The 16465-nt window shown below is 41.2% G+C and overlaps 2 protein-coding genes across 4 annotated transcripts in view; both read right to left on the bottom strand.

Moving 5' to 3' along the window:
• KU70 (ATP-dependent DNA helicase 2 subunit Ku70-like protein) overlaps nucleotides 1–5093 on the bottom strand; it is a 28775-nt gene extending 23682 nt beyond the window's left edge. For both annotated transcript variants that reach the window (XM_078573689.1, XM_078573688.1), the window contains exons 1-3: nucleotides 4997–5093; nucleotides 4817–4894; nucleotides 3936–4049 (exon numbers count right to left, since the gene is read on the bottom strand). In XM_078573689.1, the coding sequence (XP_078429815.1) occupies nucleotides 3936–4049; nucleotides 4817–4894; nucleotides 4997–5059 (255 nt within the window). In that variant the 5' untranslated portion in view covers nucleotides 5060–5093. The remainder of the gene's footprint in view (nucleotides 1–3935; nucleotides 4050–4816; nucleotides 4895–4996) is intronic.
• Nucleotides 5094–8250: 3157 nt separating this feature from the next.
• On the bottom strand, nucleotides 8251–12402 carry FLK (RNA-binding KH domain-containing protein). 2 transcript variants are annotated; one of them, XM_078573693.1, is made up of 7 exons: nucleotides 12243–12402; nucleotides 11072–11361; nucleotides 10045–10282; nucleotides 9575–9723; nucleotides 9240–9509; nucleotides 8612–8806; nucleotides 8251–8522 (listed from the first exon to the last, which is right to left on the bottom strand). In XM_078573693.1, exons 2-7 carry the CDS (start codon nucleotides 11354–11356, stop codon nucleotides 8382–8384), a joined length of 1278 nt encoding a protein of 425 aa, XP_078429819.1. In that variant the 5' UTR covers nucleotides 11357–11361; nucleotides 12243–12402; the 3' UTR covers nucleotides 8251–8381. The 2 variants fall into 2 exon arrangements, with proteins under 2 accessions (XP_078429819.1, XP_078429818.1); XM_078573692.1 differs by having other exon boundaries at nucleotides 9240–9512.
• Between the last annotated feature and the right edge of the window lie 4063 nt (nucleotides 12403–16465).

The raw sequence follows: 16465 nt of genomic DNA on the forward strand, positions 1-16465 counted from the left end.
CTCACCGGTCTTAACAGTAGTTAAGGGGGTGATCTCGGGTTCCTGCTCAACCAGCTTGGATTTTCCCATCTGAAATATGTGCACTCAGACTTTCTGCAACACCTCACAGAGTCTTCGGTCTCTGGAGAAGAAATGTCACCAGAAGACCGTGGATGAAAGATGCTGAACTTGCCACCCTGCGATGCCAAACAATGCCGAAGAATGTCGCTGAAGTTTCTGAAAGCGCCGTAAGAAGATGCCGCCGAAAAAAGGAGGAATCGCCAAAAAAAAACTTGTCGAAAGAGTGCCAAAGAAATGCTGCCAAAGAATCGTCGCCAGAGGGCGCCGAATTCGTCGTAGAGGGATACTGCCAAAAAATCGTCTAAGGACTGATGGAAGCCGCCTAAGAAGATGCGGTCGAGGTCGTCGCGGAGAACGATTGCTGAAAAAACGCCGCCGATAGGTGCTGAAATGGCTGCCGACGAATGCGGAACTTGCCGTTTATAGATGCTGAAATCGCCGTCAACGGCTGAAAAACGACTGCTGAAATCGTGTAGAACGACTGCTGAAAAACGCCGCCGATAGATGCTGAAATGGCCGCAGACGAATGCTGAAATCGCCGTCTATTGATGCTGAAATCGCCGTCGACAGATTCTGAAATCGCCTCCGACGGATGCAAAGATCGCCGTCGACGAGCGCTAAAAACGTCGCCGAACGATAGATCGAAATCGTTGCTGAAGTCGCCGCTGACAAGTGCAGAGATCGCCGCCGAAACTTTGACGAAATCGTTGCTACCCGATGCTTCCAAACTGCTCTGATACCATGTGATTTTGGAACACCGAAGAGTAGAAAAGAAAGATAATTTTATTGATCAAAAAACAACTTAACCCACCAGATGTTACATGTCTCCTTTTTATAAGATATGGCCGTTGAGGAATATGACCGTTGGAATCAACGGTCATATTTTACAATGGTTGGGCCCATTTATAAGATATGGGCCCAATAGTACATTTTGATAAACCGAACTTAATACACATGATCTAACAATAACCAGGGGTAGTTCCATATAAATCTCCTTGTTCAGGTACCATGAAGAAAGGCACATATAATATTAACATCAGGTTGATCACTGATTGCGGGTGATATTCCTTCTTTTTTCTTCAAAAAAAATATATCTACAGAAAAAGGCACAAGAGAGAACTGCTAGGTCGACCATTATCAGTGTGCTTCGCATCACAACAACTTGCTCATCAAGGTTCACAGAAAATCCTTCCCAAACCCTAGTAGCCACAAAATTTTAATGATTTTTGGTGAATATATTGTTAAAAGTGGGGGGTACTAGCCCTTATTTAAGTTTCTTATATGAACCTCAGTCTCCTCTATTGTTCATTGAGAACATTTGTTGCAATATTTGAATTCTACTGAGTCTTGGGCGAGCCAGACAAGGATCCTATCATCTTTCTCCTTCATGTGAATTTGGTGGTGTGTAAACTTCAGGCTGAGCTTGGAGAAGGTCTTCATACCGTTGAGTCCGTCGACCAATGGAATGGGGAAACACAGTGGAACTGTGATATGTTCTTCTCAAAAAAATATAAAAGAAGGCGATTTAACCAAAGAAATAAGTCCACGTCAGCTCAAGAGGACTAAGAGGGTCAACGACCCTATAAATAAAGACAGGGACAGACCTACAGAGAAAAAATTCCAAGAAGTTGTTGGGTTCCCATCTAGGAGCACGGGGAAAGGCTGGAGAGCAGGAGAAGCCTGCGTCCAGAAGAAGGATCTCACGATCCTGGTTCGTGTTATCTTCTATTCATTCTCCGCGAATCTACATTGTACACATTTCGAACATTTCTCTCGTTCTGCAATTGTCTCGTGACACGAACTGATAAAGATCTTCTCTCCGAAGACAGAATAAGATCATATTTTGGATTTCATTTTCTTGATCTTATCAAACTGTCATCTAGTTCACCGCTTAGTAATCCACCCTGAATTACCAGGTCTTTTCTTTCTTCTTCAACAGGATTCCCCCACTGTCATAGGGACTTTGCCATGGTTGAACAATGCATTGAGAGATCCTGGACAGTCTTTTCATTTTTGGTCATCTGCACGTAGGGTGTACTGGGAGGAGCACAGGTTCACTGGGTGACCTCCTGACACCAGAGGAATGGCACGGTTGATCATTCTCAGTGTTTGTAATCTATTCAGGGGACAAAAGACATCTGGGAACATTGCCTAAAATTATTCATCAATGGTTATACATAGCATGAATCCATCCCTGGAACAGAGATGGCATTAGTGGCAGCCCTTGTCACGTGATGACAGCACCTTGGTGCATGAAAATGGATCAGCAGGAGCTTCAAGTGGACATGGCCCCACCAAAGAGAACCCACCTTGATCATGTGGACGGGGACCTCAAGATTGGGCCAATGCTTCCCAATTCCATCAGTTAAAGTCTTAGATAAACCTTTCACAATGTATGTTGAATTCTATCTAGTTTCACTGCTCATAGCAGCATTAGAGGTAACCATATCCCCAGATGAAGAAGCTTCCTAACGGTGAGACCAGTATCGACAGTCGGCAACAAAGCAGGTCCCACAACATGTTGTGAATGGCCACAGTGTTGAAGAGGATGGATATCTTTGTCTGGAAGAAGATGCCCTGCAATTTGATGACGCCTGGTTGTAGAATGCCCAGAATTGAACGAACATCGGATACAGCAACAGCACTTTCTGTGGATCTCCTCTCCTCCGATGTGAATAGATGATCATCTCCCCTTATGGAAACTCGCCCACATCTCCTACATCATTGGGATGATGTTTTCCTCCTTACAACAATGTCTTGTGAGGCATAATTTCCACTTCACGGGCTGACCAGGGGCCAAATTGGTTGTTGGGGTAGGCTACTGGGCCCGAGAAACTGGACGACAGTCCCTGTTACTCCATTATGCCTCCCTTGAGTTCTTATATCCAATGCATATCACTGTGTTAGTTTCTTGCTCTTATGTAAAGGTACTGCACCCTTGATGCTAATTGAGTCTGTTTTACTGTTCAATTAACCAAGTTCCAGGGGAGTAGAATTCCTCCAATTCCCCTCTTGTTGTTCTCCACTACTCTCCCTTCTCAGATAAATTTCCGTCTACCTATGGAGTTCTGCTTGGTATTAGAGTCCATACAGGAAAAAATTCAAGCTTTAAATGTAAAACTCGGAAAATGAATAGAGGGCCTGTGTGGAACTGATAAACGTTCGTTGAAAACCTACCAAAAGAAGAAGAGAAAGGTCAGGACTCTGGCACGTGCGGACTAATCCCACGTGCGGGATGGTTTGAAATAAGGCGGGAAGTTGGGCAACTCAAAAGAGCAGGTCACAAGGCTATAAATAGGCGGAGCATTCAAGCTCAAGAGATGAAGAAGTATTCAACTGTCGACGACGGAGATCCTCCTCGCGTGGCTGCCTCGACCGATACGGCTGGCAGATCTTCTTCTCCAATCTAGGAGAGTTTTCTATCCTCTCTCACCATCAGGACTTATTTTCTATCTTGTTCTGTTATCCCGAACATTCAAAGTTCTATAGCGGTTTTCCCTAAGTGCGAATTGTTGGAACTAAGACGAAATTCGGTATTCTTTATCTGAATCGAAGAGTATTCATTGTTAGGGAATTCGGAGCCCTAACAGGAACTCCCATTAGCGAAATTATATTGGACTTTCAATAATGTTTTTAATGCCAATTAAATGTTTTACCATACCAATTCTACACACCAGTTGATAGCCTCACAGCAAACATTGTAAACAGACTGCCATTTTTGTTGTCATACTGTGGCACCACCTTGTGAAGCATGCAAAATAAAAAAAACAGTAGACGCAAAAACATATAGCCAAGCAAAAAGTAACCCTAGAGTACATACCAAAGCAACGGTTGATAATCTGTACTGGTAGGCATTTAGTAAAATTATGACTCACTGTGTTGAAAAAACAAATTGCAACTTCATCATATGATCTACTGATGATTTGGGTCTTCAAAGACTGCAAGATGCTGTCCACAACAATATGAAAATAAGTACTCCCTTCTGTGTCCTGAAATAAACCAGCAGGAAGGAGCATCTTCTTAATATAACTTACGAGTTCAATTAACATTGGTGATCAAGGAACATTTGTTGAAGTACCAGAAATTCATAAACGTGAATGATGAAACCTAGGTCATGCCAGTCAGACTATAATAAAAATTTTCCTCATGAGGCATTCATTCTTTGAGAAGTTAATTGATATACTACTAAAATGAAACCCTACGATTAACCAACTAAAATTTCAAAGTTATAAAATAAATTCATCGACTTTAACACACGACAAAATAAAAGAATATTTGGATGCGAAATAACCTCCTTCAAAAAATGATGTATTCCGTTAAAACTGAATTTCTGATATAGACTTTGGACGTGTCGGTACTCATTGAGGGACATTTCTAAGGTAGAAAAACAGCGTACTCCTCAAAAACTGAAATGATACAAGTAAATCTACAAGGACAAAGCTCCAGGGACACAAGGGAGTTAAGTTGCAGAAGACAGACATAACCTGATCATGACATAGATCATAACAAGGAGTTCAAGGTAAAAGTTTCGGCCTTTCAACGTATGTAGAAGTGAAAACAACGAAAAATTCAGCAACGTTTTTAACATTCGGAGACATTAGGGAGTCTAAAGAACATCGCAAGTCGAAGGAATTTTCCTCGGAGAAAACGCGCACAAGTAAAATGAGGCAGCAGCATCCGGTACTGTATTTAAAATGAGGTAGAATACGAAACAATATTTAAAAAAAAACAGTAAAATTAAGAGAAAAACCCTCACACTCTCGCTGAAAGGAGCGAACATGCTGGGGGACGAGTCGATGAGGTAGACCACGAGCTCTTTGTTCGCCTCAAATTCCTAAAAACAGAACCACAGATTAAACAAAAAAGAGATGAATGAATCAAACCAGAAACTGAACCGTATCAAAAGTTAAAAACAAGATCGGAGAACGAGTATCACCTTGTTGAACTCGTCTTCGGAGTCCGAATCGTCGCGGAACAGATCTTCGGGATCAACATCCATGGCGATCTGCTCTTCGACGATGCTAAAGCTTCGTATGTATTATTTCCCGCGCTGTCGAGGATCGTTTTATATGACACGCGGCTACAGTGTACGGACGCGGGACGTCGGACGAGACGGAATTCCGTCCGCCGGGACGATAAAACCGTCCCGTCTGTAGGCGTTGAACAATGTACTGACTGAAATGGTGCAGGGACGCGGACGGACGGTCTTTCGTCCCAGGACGAAAAAATCGTCCCGTCCACAAGATTGGACGGAAACGGGGATGGAAATTCATTCCGGGACGAACGGACTGGAAGGTTTTCCTATCGTCAGACAAAAAAACCGTCCCGTCCGGAGGTCTCGGATGGACTGTAAGGGATAGACAGAACTCCATTGGATTTGCTTCCGACGGTTGAGATCTTGCCATGTGGCATCTTTTAATCAATTCTTTGAAAGATCGAATAAGTGGATTGAAGAATGAAAGCTCAAAGACAAAGAGAACCGGGCTATTCTAAAGAATTACTGCCATGTGGCATCTTTTAATCAATTCCTTGAAAGAACGAATAAGTGGATTGAGGAATGAAAGCTCAAAGACAAAGAGAACCGGGCTTTTCTAAAGAATTACTGCAGCTTTCCCACCACTAAAAAATAACTCTGTATTCTGGCACATAAATGTAGGGATCGAAGAGATTATGCATCAAAGTCCCTGTTTTTTTCTCATGCGCAAACTGATGCCCCCCAAAAGTAATTGTACATATGTCCCTCTGCTTTCTCTCTCCTCTATATTTCCCTTGAAAACTTAGAAAAAGTATATTAAAATTTTAAACGTGATTTCTTATTTGTCGGGGACGAGGGACGGGACAGTTTTTCTCTGGAGGGGATGAAACTGGCAAAGTCGGGATGCGGGCGATATTCTTCTTCAATGGACGAATCCCAGGATGGGATGCTTTGGATGAAGCTGAAATCTATTGTCCTGTCCCATCCATCGTCCACATCCCGGAGGATCCGGAACTAGAACTGTACAAAAAATTCCATCACCATTGTCATGTGTGGCAGTTGTCCCGTCACATTACCCGTCTGAGACTTGGAAAGGACACGGTATGGTTTGATCTTAAGTTTGGTATGGCCTTAGTCTCAGCCAGTTGTGTTGATTAGTCAATGTCAGACTTCCTCTTAATGTCAGCCTCTGGTGCCTAATTAGTGTTTGATAATGAGAGGGTAAGAGAAGGCGAGAGAAAGAGTGCGAGGAATATAATTAGAGAGTGAAAGAGCATAAGAGAGTACGAGTGAAGAGAGAAGAGAGAGAGATGGGGAGAGTGAGAAAGGGTGAGAAGGGGAGACAGAAATTGAGAGGGAGAGAGTGTGAGAAGGGGAAACTGAGAAAGCGAAAGGGAGAGAGTGTGTGAGAGAGAGAAAGAGAGTGAAAGGGCAATGATGAGAGAGGGAGCATGAAATGGGGAGAGAATGAGATGAGAAAAGGAGAGAATGGGAGAAAGAGAGAGGGAGAGTGATAGAGAGAGAGTGAGACTGAGATAGTGCAAGAGGAGAGAGAGGGAGAGGGAGAGGGAAAGAGTGAGGAGGCACTACAGGAAGGAGAGAGGAAGAGAGAGACTTCAATAGAGAGAGCGTTTGAGAGGGAGAAAAAGAGAGAGTGAGAACAGGAGATATAGAGAGAGAGAGAAAGAACGAGAGGGGAGAGAATAAGAGAGGATGAGAGAACAAGAGGAAGAGCGGCGGAGAGTGAGAGAGAGAGAGAGAATGAGAGGATGAGTGGGAAAGAATGAGAATGGGAGAGAGGGTGAGAGAGAGAGAGAATGAGAGGAAGAGTGGGAGAGAATGAGAATGGTAGAGAGGGTGAGAGGGTGAGAGAGAGAGAGAATGAGAGGAAGAGTGGGAGAGAATGAGAATGGTAGAGAGGGTGAGAGAGAGAGAGAGAGAATGAGAGGAAGAGTGGGAGAGAATGAGAATGGAGAGGGTGAGAGAGAGAGAGAATGAGAGGAAGAGGGAGAGAGAATGAGAATGGTAGAGAGGGTGAGAGAGAGAGAGAGAATGAGAGGAAGAGTGGGAGAGAATGAGAATGGGAGAGAGGGTGAGAGAGAGAGAGAATGAGAGGAAGAGGGAGAGAGGGAGAGAGGGTGAGAGAGACATTGAGAGGGAGCTGGCAAGAGGGAGAGTGCGAGTTGGAGAGAGGGAGAGAGTAAGACTGTGAGAGAGAGAAAATGAGAGAGGGAAAGAGTGAGAGTGGAAGAGAGAGAGAGAGAGGGAGACGACGCGAGTGAGAGATTGAGAGAAGGATAGGGAAAGAGAGTGAGAGAAGGGGAGAGACTTATTATATTATATGGATGGTCAACAAGGCCCAGACCAAATGTTCAGACAGCCCTAAAAAAGTCTGACCAAATATCCAGTTTTGTACAGTCTGGCCAACTTCGGTCAAACCGTGTCCTTTGATATCTGAGACCCTCTATTACCATCACATCATCTGTCACAGTGACCGATGACTTTTGGCAATTCTTAATGGACAAGATGCAGGACGAATTTATTATTTTTTGTTTTATCATATTTTTCTCTTTATTCTGATTTTGGAGGGAGGATTCTGGACGAGACAGTCATCGGACTGGACGAGTTTGGAGGGGATGGTTCCCCAACAGACCCAAAAAAATGGGACATAAAACAAGACAAAACCTGTCCCAAACAGTCCATTATCCACGTCTCGGACGATCATGCACTATTCAGGCGGCATGGTAGTGTTCCTCATCACCAATGACAAAGATGAGTTGTCATCATCCCATTATTCATCCTCCCCAAAATGGAGATGACAAAGAAGAAATAAGATTGCCATTGTTTCTGTTTGAACCGTAGTCATATGGCAAATAATGATACCTTTAAGATCCAGAAGATGGAATAGGACAAAAGACACAGGGCCAGACCTGTATTTTGGTAAGGCTTCTGTAACAGATGGATGACTTATGACAAAGGGATGGGACGGATGACAGATCTGCATCTGTGCACAAGCCTTAGTCATCATCATCCATTCACAAAACACCCCCCCATGCCATACATCCTATTCTGTCATCCATCCCCAAACCTTGATGGTGGCATATAAAAGACCCCAACTGGATCATCCTTCACAAAAACCAAGAGTTTTTGTGAATCGTTTAAGGAACCTTCACAAAAACAAAGAGTTTTTGAAGATAACTTTAAATAAGAAGGGATTAAAGACAAAATTCGCAGTTCACCCACCTATTGAAAAGCTTATATCAGAACAAGGATTGATCAAAGGAAATCCTAATCCCACAATCACCATTACCATCTTCTAAACCTTCTCCCTCTCAATCCCTATATCTCAATATCCATAGCTAGCTCCATATGATGACCCATAGTTCCCCCCGCCATGAGCAGGAGGGCCATGTGCCTGGTATGAACCATATCCTTGATCGCCAGTGCTCGGTTTTGGAGCCGATCCTGCTGCCTCCGCCATGAAATTCTGCAAATAATCAAAGCAAATCAACAACAAATTGACAAGGAACCGCCATGAAATTTCCAACAAATTCCAGTTGGAAGACAAATCAGAACCTGAATCAGCTGCTGCGCAGTCTGAACCTGGCTGGCGCTGCCGTTGATCTCCACGGTCATCTCCCCTGGTACGCCTCTCGTCTCCTGGATCGTGATGGTGGCACCGCTGGCTCGTCGAATGTAGCTTATGCTGGCCCCCGCTGTCCCTATCACTGCATCTGCATACGACAGCGGGATCTGCATCCTCTGCGTAACCTGCAGAATCATCCCTCCTCGGTCAGTCAGCGAGCGAGAGGATACAGAGGAGCAATCGGAGGGTTTGGCACTCGTCGCAATCAACATCATCAATCCTCATTGATGACGAAGTGGACAAGGTTACCGTCAACAGTTGACGACAATGGGTACTATGCACCGTTGATATTTTTAACTAGGCTTTTTTACTAAGTTGATGGCTGGTATCAACCGTGCATAGTACCCATTACCGTCAACAGCCATTAACGTCAGCCATCAACTTAGTAAAGCCTAGTTAAAAATATCAGCCCTAACGACAAGAAAGTATCCGCGGGCAACATGACCAAGACATTGAACAAGTTGATGTTGACGATTTCATCAACATACCATCAACCAACATCCATGCCACACGTCAACATCGTCAAGTCGTCCCCAAATCGAAGAAGAAAGAACAGACCTGGGTGATGAGAGAGCTCTGCGGCGGCGGCGCGAGCGGCGGAGCTTCTCTTCCATAAGCAGAAAGGGTGTGGTAAGGAGGCTTGTCCAACGGGGAGAGCTCCGGTGGAGGGTAGAACTTGTCGTGAGGCCTTCCCGGAATGAACGGAGGGTTGCCACCACCACCGTTACCACCGCCTCCACCACCAAATCCTGTTGGGCCACCGGGCCCGGGAGGCAGGCCCCATGGCGGGAGCCCGCTTTGCTCTGGGCGCATGCTGGACATGGGCATCTGCTAAAAGAAATTGGATCAGCCATGGAAGAAGAATCTTAAGGTTTCCAAAAAAGGAAACTCACAGAGGCCTCGAAGAGCGGGAGAACACTGCGGTCGACAAGGAATTTCCTCAACTGGATGGCGATGAGCTCTACAGCCTTGTGGACCCCACTGACTTCCCCCTGGATCTCCACAACTCTATCATCCTGCAGCGCAAATCCCGGCGCGTCCTCTGCATCAAAGAAGAGATTTGAAAATTGGAGCAGAGAAAATCATCCTAATACCCGTCATTGTACAAACGAAAATTTTCCTCATGATCCTTGTCATCGAAGGCTAATTAAAGGATGATGATAGACAAAGATAATTTTGTCCCATCGTCCTCCTGCCTGGACAAAGGACAATGATGATGTCATCATTCACATCCTCTTCAGGATGAACAACGAAGATGATATCGTCGTCCTGTCCGGGATGCGAGTCGACGATGACTCCTCCTCAGTGATGACAAACATTAGAAATTGGGTAGTAAAGATGGAAGAGAGAGATTCAACCCTACCAAGGACGCGGACAACGGAGTTTGAGTTCTCCTGGATGGACTTGATGGTCGCACCCTGACGGCCAATCAAGCTGCCACCTTGAGAGGCTGCCACGAGCAGCCGGGTGATGACGTTACCGCTGGGGGCTCCTCCAATGTCACCGTCAAGCCCATCCACGATGCGTTTGTGCACCCTCAAAAGGCCATCAATGGCTGGAGGAAGGGCTGAATCCGGCTCTTCCTTGGCAGAGACCATGACCTGGTAAAAATAATAGCAAAAAAGGATTTTTCGTTCATTAGGTGTTTGATTTGTGAGCTTTTGGGATATTCACTGATCATTTCCAATTTCCTTGAGAAACATAGATAATGACCAACACACTCTTGCTGTCACAATCAAATAATAAATTACTTAACGGCCTTAGAAAATGTTACTCCCTCAAATAATAAATTACTTAAAGGACTTAGAAAATGCTAAAAAACATTCCACCACAATCAGCCACAAATTAGAATCAAAGAAACTCCATCCTGAGTTGTCATCGTCAGAGTAAGTGAAGGAAATGTACAACAACCATCAAGTGATCAGGAGTTTTTCGCCAGGGTGAGTGCTTACCAAATAATGGGCTGGGTGCTTACAATACAATTAGACCTTACAGTGGGTTTGAATAAAAATAGAGAAAGAAGAGAGGATGCTACAATTCTCATTCACAGGTATCCTCGAAAAAGAAGATATCCATGAAAGATGTTATATCATCTACATACTACTGCAAAAAAAAATATTTGAAAGGCTCCGAGAGTTATATCAAGGAGCCGACAAGGTTTGAAAGGCTCCGGGACCTGCATCTGGATGAATGTTTTCAACACAATGACATATAACAGTAAATTGCTAAAATTCAAAGAACAGTAAACTAAAATATAACTAGAAATTAGAGAGCCTGAGATAATTTATACACACGAGTACTTTCAAAATTGAAAAATATATCTGTCTAAGACAATTTCAGAAGAAAAAAATATTTCATCCTCGCAATTTCTCAAGAATAAAGAAACTCACAATTCTTTCAGGGACTCCAGGAGGTGCATCAAGAACTTTAATCCGGGCCTTCGATTCCTCGCACATTTTCTTCACAAACTCCCCTTTGCGGCCGATTATGCTGCCGACTTTCTGAGCCGGAACTAGCACTCTAAAAACGTTCTCCCCGGGCCATCCCGGCCATCTCCTCTCCCCTGTTACGACAACAGAACCATCACCATTTCCTCCTTTATGTGGAGATTCTGTTCCATTCGTCTCCAAAGGCACATCAGGCTCAGCAGCATTCTCCGCTGATGCAGACATCATAAGGCCTAAAACACAGATTAAATAAACGAAAGTCAGATTAAAAAATACATTAACACCGTCAGAAGTCCGCGCAGATGATTAAGTAAAGAACATATGAAAGAACTTCTAATGTGAGTAGACAAAATCATCAGGGTTTAGCATAATCCTCCCAAGGATTGAAGCAAGTACTAATCTTCATTCCAGGCAAGGAGACAAAAAAATTTATAACCCATGGGAGATTTAACACATCATGGAGCAGGTTAGCCGCTCTAATCATAAAGAAATTATAAAGTATGACGCTGATGTGATTTTGATAAACTGAATCAACCCATTTGTTCTTATGCTATCCTCGAGATTGACGTAGTGCACATCCGTCAACAATATGGATAATAAATCTCCCATGGATTTTAAATTTTTTGTCTTATTGCCTGGAATGAAGACTAGTACCACAATATGGATAACAAATAGTTATGTTTACAGGATATTTCGGGGAGATGAAAATAAAATCACGGCCTTCTTAGAAGATCGAAACAAATGAAAGCGAACCAAGAAAAAGAAGGCAGACGCGAAACTGGCTCCACGAAGAAACTATAGATCATGATTCCAGTCGCGGAGCCAAAAATCTTAAAACCCACTGAATATTTTTATTACATTATACATCATGTTAGAGGCACCAATCCAAGGAACATTTGTGAAAGATTTTTCCATTTCACGGATATCAACAGACCCAATGAAGTTTTTGCGACAAAGATTGATACACGATACACAAATGATAGAACAGAAGTACCCATCGGAAGAAAAAAAACGTAACTTGATTAGAAACGTAAAACCCTAACAGATATTGCGAATCAGGGAAAAACCCACCACGAAGGAAGAACGAAATGGAGAATGGGTCCGAGTTTCTTACCTTCCTCGTTCTTCAGTCGATGTTAGTGCGCAAAGGGTGACGACGATCGTCAGAACGCTCACTGGGTCGACTGCAGAAGAAGGGTAGGAAGGAAGGAGAAGGCAAATTAAGGCAAGAACACAGTTTTGGAAACTGGCCCAAATTGGCGCTTTTTCAGATTCCACATTTGGGGCGGAATATAAAGTTTCAGAAATTTATATAATTAAAGTTTATCATGGCCCGCTTGGACAATGAATTTCATCAATTAGAACATTATGCTATTTAAAGAATGCGGCGAATGGGGTCAAATTATAGTATGAACCCGTTCTAGATTTGAAGAAATGCTATCTGATTCATCTGTAATATACTCATTCTTCAAGGAATATAAGTCACAACAAATTTTCCAAGTATGATTTTAAAACATAATTTTCTCTTGCATGTAATACTTCAAGGATTCTATCAATACAATGTCCCAGAAATGAGGAATGTAATGGAACGTTCAAAAAGATCAACGTGTTGGGTTAAATTTTCATTATTAAAAATATAAGACATATTTACTTAGCATTGGGGTTGTGAAACATATCATCATATGAAAGAGAATAAAAACTAGATTTGAAGTGTTTTGCATTCCTCATTGCTTTAGCTGAAAACTTTGGAACTCTCAATGTTTGAATTTTTTATTCCACTTCTATTTTTGCTCTCAAATATTCAATAAAAATATATTAATATGTGGGACCTGAATACTTACTTGTTATATGTTAGTTTGCAAGGTTCACGTACATGGAAACAAATAGTTGAGGTTCCCTGCAAGTACAGTCATGTAATGAACTAATCTTTGTTAATGTGGTGATGTTTTATGAGAATATTAAACTGAAAATATTTTTATTTTTCATAATGAAATAATTACGTGTCGTTGAATTAGTTTCATCAAATTGTGTAACATCAACTTTGAATTCATTTAAAAGAATATTTATGTGAAAGGGCCTGTCTAACACGATAAAAAGTAAAGATACCAATTTAATAAATTGGTCATCAAGCCTTAACTTTTTCTTAGATGTATTATGTGTGTGCTCCTTGGGTAACCATGCAGGTTTATAATTTCATAACCATTTAAAACCCTTTTCCAATCGTATTATGAGGCATGGACTTAAATAAAGAATCAAATAAAAATTGTTGAACTACATTTAATGCACTTTTCCTTTTGTCAAATCTTGTTTTGCCTCGTGTAAATCGCGTTTAACAGCTAGGTTATATTTATAACAACTCGAGTGGCTGACTTGTCATATTACACTTATCAATATGTTGTGAGTTTGACTTGTCATTTTATATTTCTTTTGATTTTAATTAGGGTTTTCTTTTCCATTTGCTGTAAATTTAATAGTAAACAGGTCATTTATGATTATCATATTATGGCACCATTACTCATCATGCCATAACCATTTTCACAGTATGACATCATCACATGAAATAACATAATGACCATTTTCATAGTAATTGGCCTCAAGTATTGAGTGAGTGCTCACAAAACAAAAAAGAACGCTTGATAAACTCAAATTAAGGGGTAAAATTACATTACGAAATTGAGTTTAATCAATATAATTTATAAACCTTTACTCATAAAATAATTTAATTATCTAGTGATGAGCAAGGATCATCTCTACAAGGAACAGATATTAGAGAAAGAGCTCTCTCTATCGGGTGAACTTGAGAAGGTGAGAAGGATTACGTATAGTGTAAGAGGTAGTGAATGGCAAAAAATAGTAATCATGTTAGAGGTAGTAGTAATTTAAGAAGATGCGACAAGTATAGTGCTAGTAATGGATCATTATCAAGCGTGTAGAACTAGAGGGTAAGAAAGCATGAAGTGGTGACAGTGAGACGAGATGGGAGTTAATGATAAGAGGAACACAATTTTGGGTTTTATAACCTAGGGTTTAATAGAATATTGGAGGATGGGAAGGCAAGACGGGATCGTGATGGCCAAAGTAACACGTGAAGTGGATAACAGAGGATGATACACAGGAATGATAATGGATGAGGATGGATGTTGATGATGGACGGGAGTGATAGGTGATAGGGGCAAATGATCCACCTAAAATTTTATGGAGGATAATCAATGTAAGGCAAGAGGCTAACCTTGGATCTCTATGTTTTGCAAGAACCAAGGCATATTCTTGATGTAGATCAGCCTCCCCACTTTTCTATCAAGTCTCTCCAAGCACCAAAGACACGAAGAACAACTTGATGGACCTTATGATGGAAATTATATGTTGTCCGCAAGTCAATCGCACATTCCATATCTCATTCCATGTTCATTAATAGACCATATTTCATATTTATTATGGTGCACGTGTGTTGCTTATAATGAAGTTCGTTAATAGACCATATTTCATATTTATTATAGTGCACGTGTGATGCTTATAATGAAGTCCATGAATACATGATCAGACTTTTTCAAGGGCCTTCCCCCTTCTTCTCACTTCTTTTCATGGCTCCCCTCCATTCACAATGTTATTGGGACTGTGTAACAACGACGATGGAGGTTGAACACAGCTCACTAAGGTGAAGGAAGAGATTCGTTGTGCTGAGGATCATGTTGTTACGTCTAAAGGCTGAACACATGAAAAACTCGACTCATCCCACTCGAGGATCGAAGAAATCACTTATGTGATCCATGCACAAGTGATTTAATTCATGATTTTGTCAGAAGTCTTCCGCTACAGGGAATCATTATGTTCATCCAGATCAACGCTTCTAGAACCAAACAACTTCAAAACTTCACTTTCTTTCAATCTACCTCTCTAGGAGGAAGTGAGCTCAAAGATGTCTTTTACAAATATTGGATACTCAATTTAAAGGTCAAACCATGATGGATAAGGGACATAAAGATGAAGCTACCCTTAAAATTTCAGCTTAATCAGAGTTCTAGATCGTTAGATATCAAGCGTGGAAAATGGATAATTCCTATTGGTTGACTTAATCAAAAGATTTTTCTCTCCTCATCCTCATCAGCGTTGACATGTCATTCTATAAGGGTTTTGTCTTGTCATGTAATTTAATGTGATGACTGGCTTAGATTCTTTCTCATCACCTGTGATTGATGGCTCTCGTTGCATTACGTGTCATCCCTATAAAAAGACAAAATGATAGGAATAACGGTATATTATTAAGATAAATTATTTAATAATATCTCATAGCTGATGTGGTGCAGCATCAGCGTGCACCACATTAGCATGCTCCCTTTTAAAGGCCAATGATAGGATGACACACGCGCCAAACACGTGGCACCATGTGTCTCCTGACAGGTAGCGCCAACCACAACTTTTGACTGGTTAAAGATTAAAAAAGTATAAACTTTATAAATTGAGCCTCGGCTTCGGCATTGCATTTATTGCAAAAAAGGCGTTCTTTTTTTATTGATTTTAAAAAAATCACTTGGGAAAAAGGCATTCTTTCGTTGGTTTCTAACAGCATCTTAAAAACGTCCAGGTCAAAATATGGCTTTCAAATTAAGTTCCAAATTAGTAGATGCTGCAAAAAGGAGTGGCAATGTCATACAACAAAAGGAAGAGACTCATAAAATGGCATAGCCAAATAGAGCTTTAGCACATTTTCGCTAAACCATGAATACGGTGTAAATAAACACATAGATCCATCGATCCATACATCTCTATTGGAACAAACAAGACTAAAAATGAATATAGGAATTTATCGATATCTTTCTCGAAACAAACAATACTAAAAATGAAACATAACTCATATATCAACTAAACCCTTTTGGGGGGGCCATGTCACCCTACCTTGAAAAAAGTTAAAATAAAACAGTTCAACATTAAATGCCATTATGGTGTCACTAATTGGCATGCCATAACACATTATGTTAATGAGTTGATGTCGCCAATCATCAACCTTAATTGTAGTTGGTCTCCGTTCAACAAATCCAACGGCGACACGTGGCATTGGGGAAAAAATTTTAAAATAATCTTTCAAATTTCATATAATAAATAAAGGCGCAAATTTTAAAAATAAATATGTATTTTGACTTTACAAATTTAATGTAAGAAATTAAGACAATTCATCTTTGACTCAAAAAACTATCTCTCATAATATGTTTAAAAATTATTTAAATATATTAAAATGCACAAAATCCAAAATATCATTCTAAAAATGAATTTAATCATTTTAATCTTTCTAACACATATATAATCAATTTAATGCAAATAAACATATAAATATGGTCAGAT

This window comes from Wolffia australiana, chromosome 4 (genome assembly GCF_029677425.1).
Source record: "Wolffia australiana isolate 7733 chromosome 4, ASM2967742v1".
NCBI lineage: Eukaryota > Viridiplantae > Streptophyta > Magnoliopsida > Alismatales > Araceae > Wolffia > Wolffia australiana.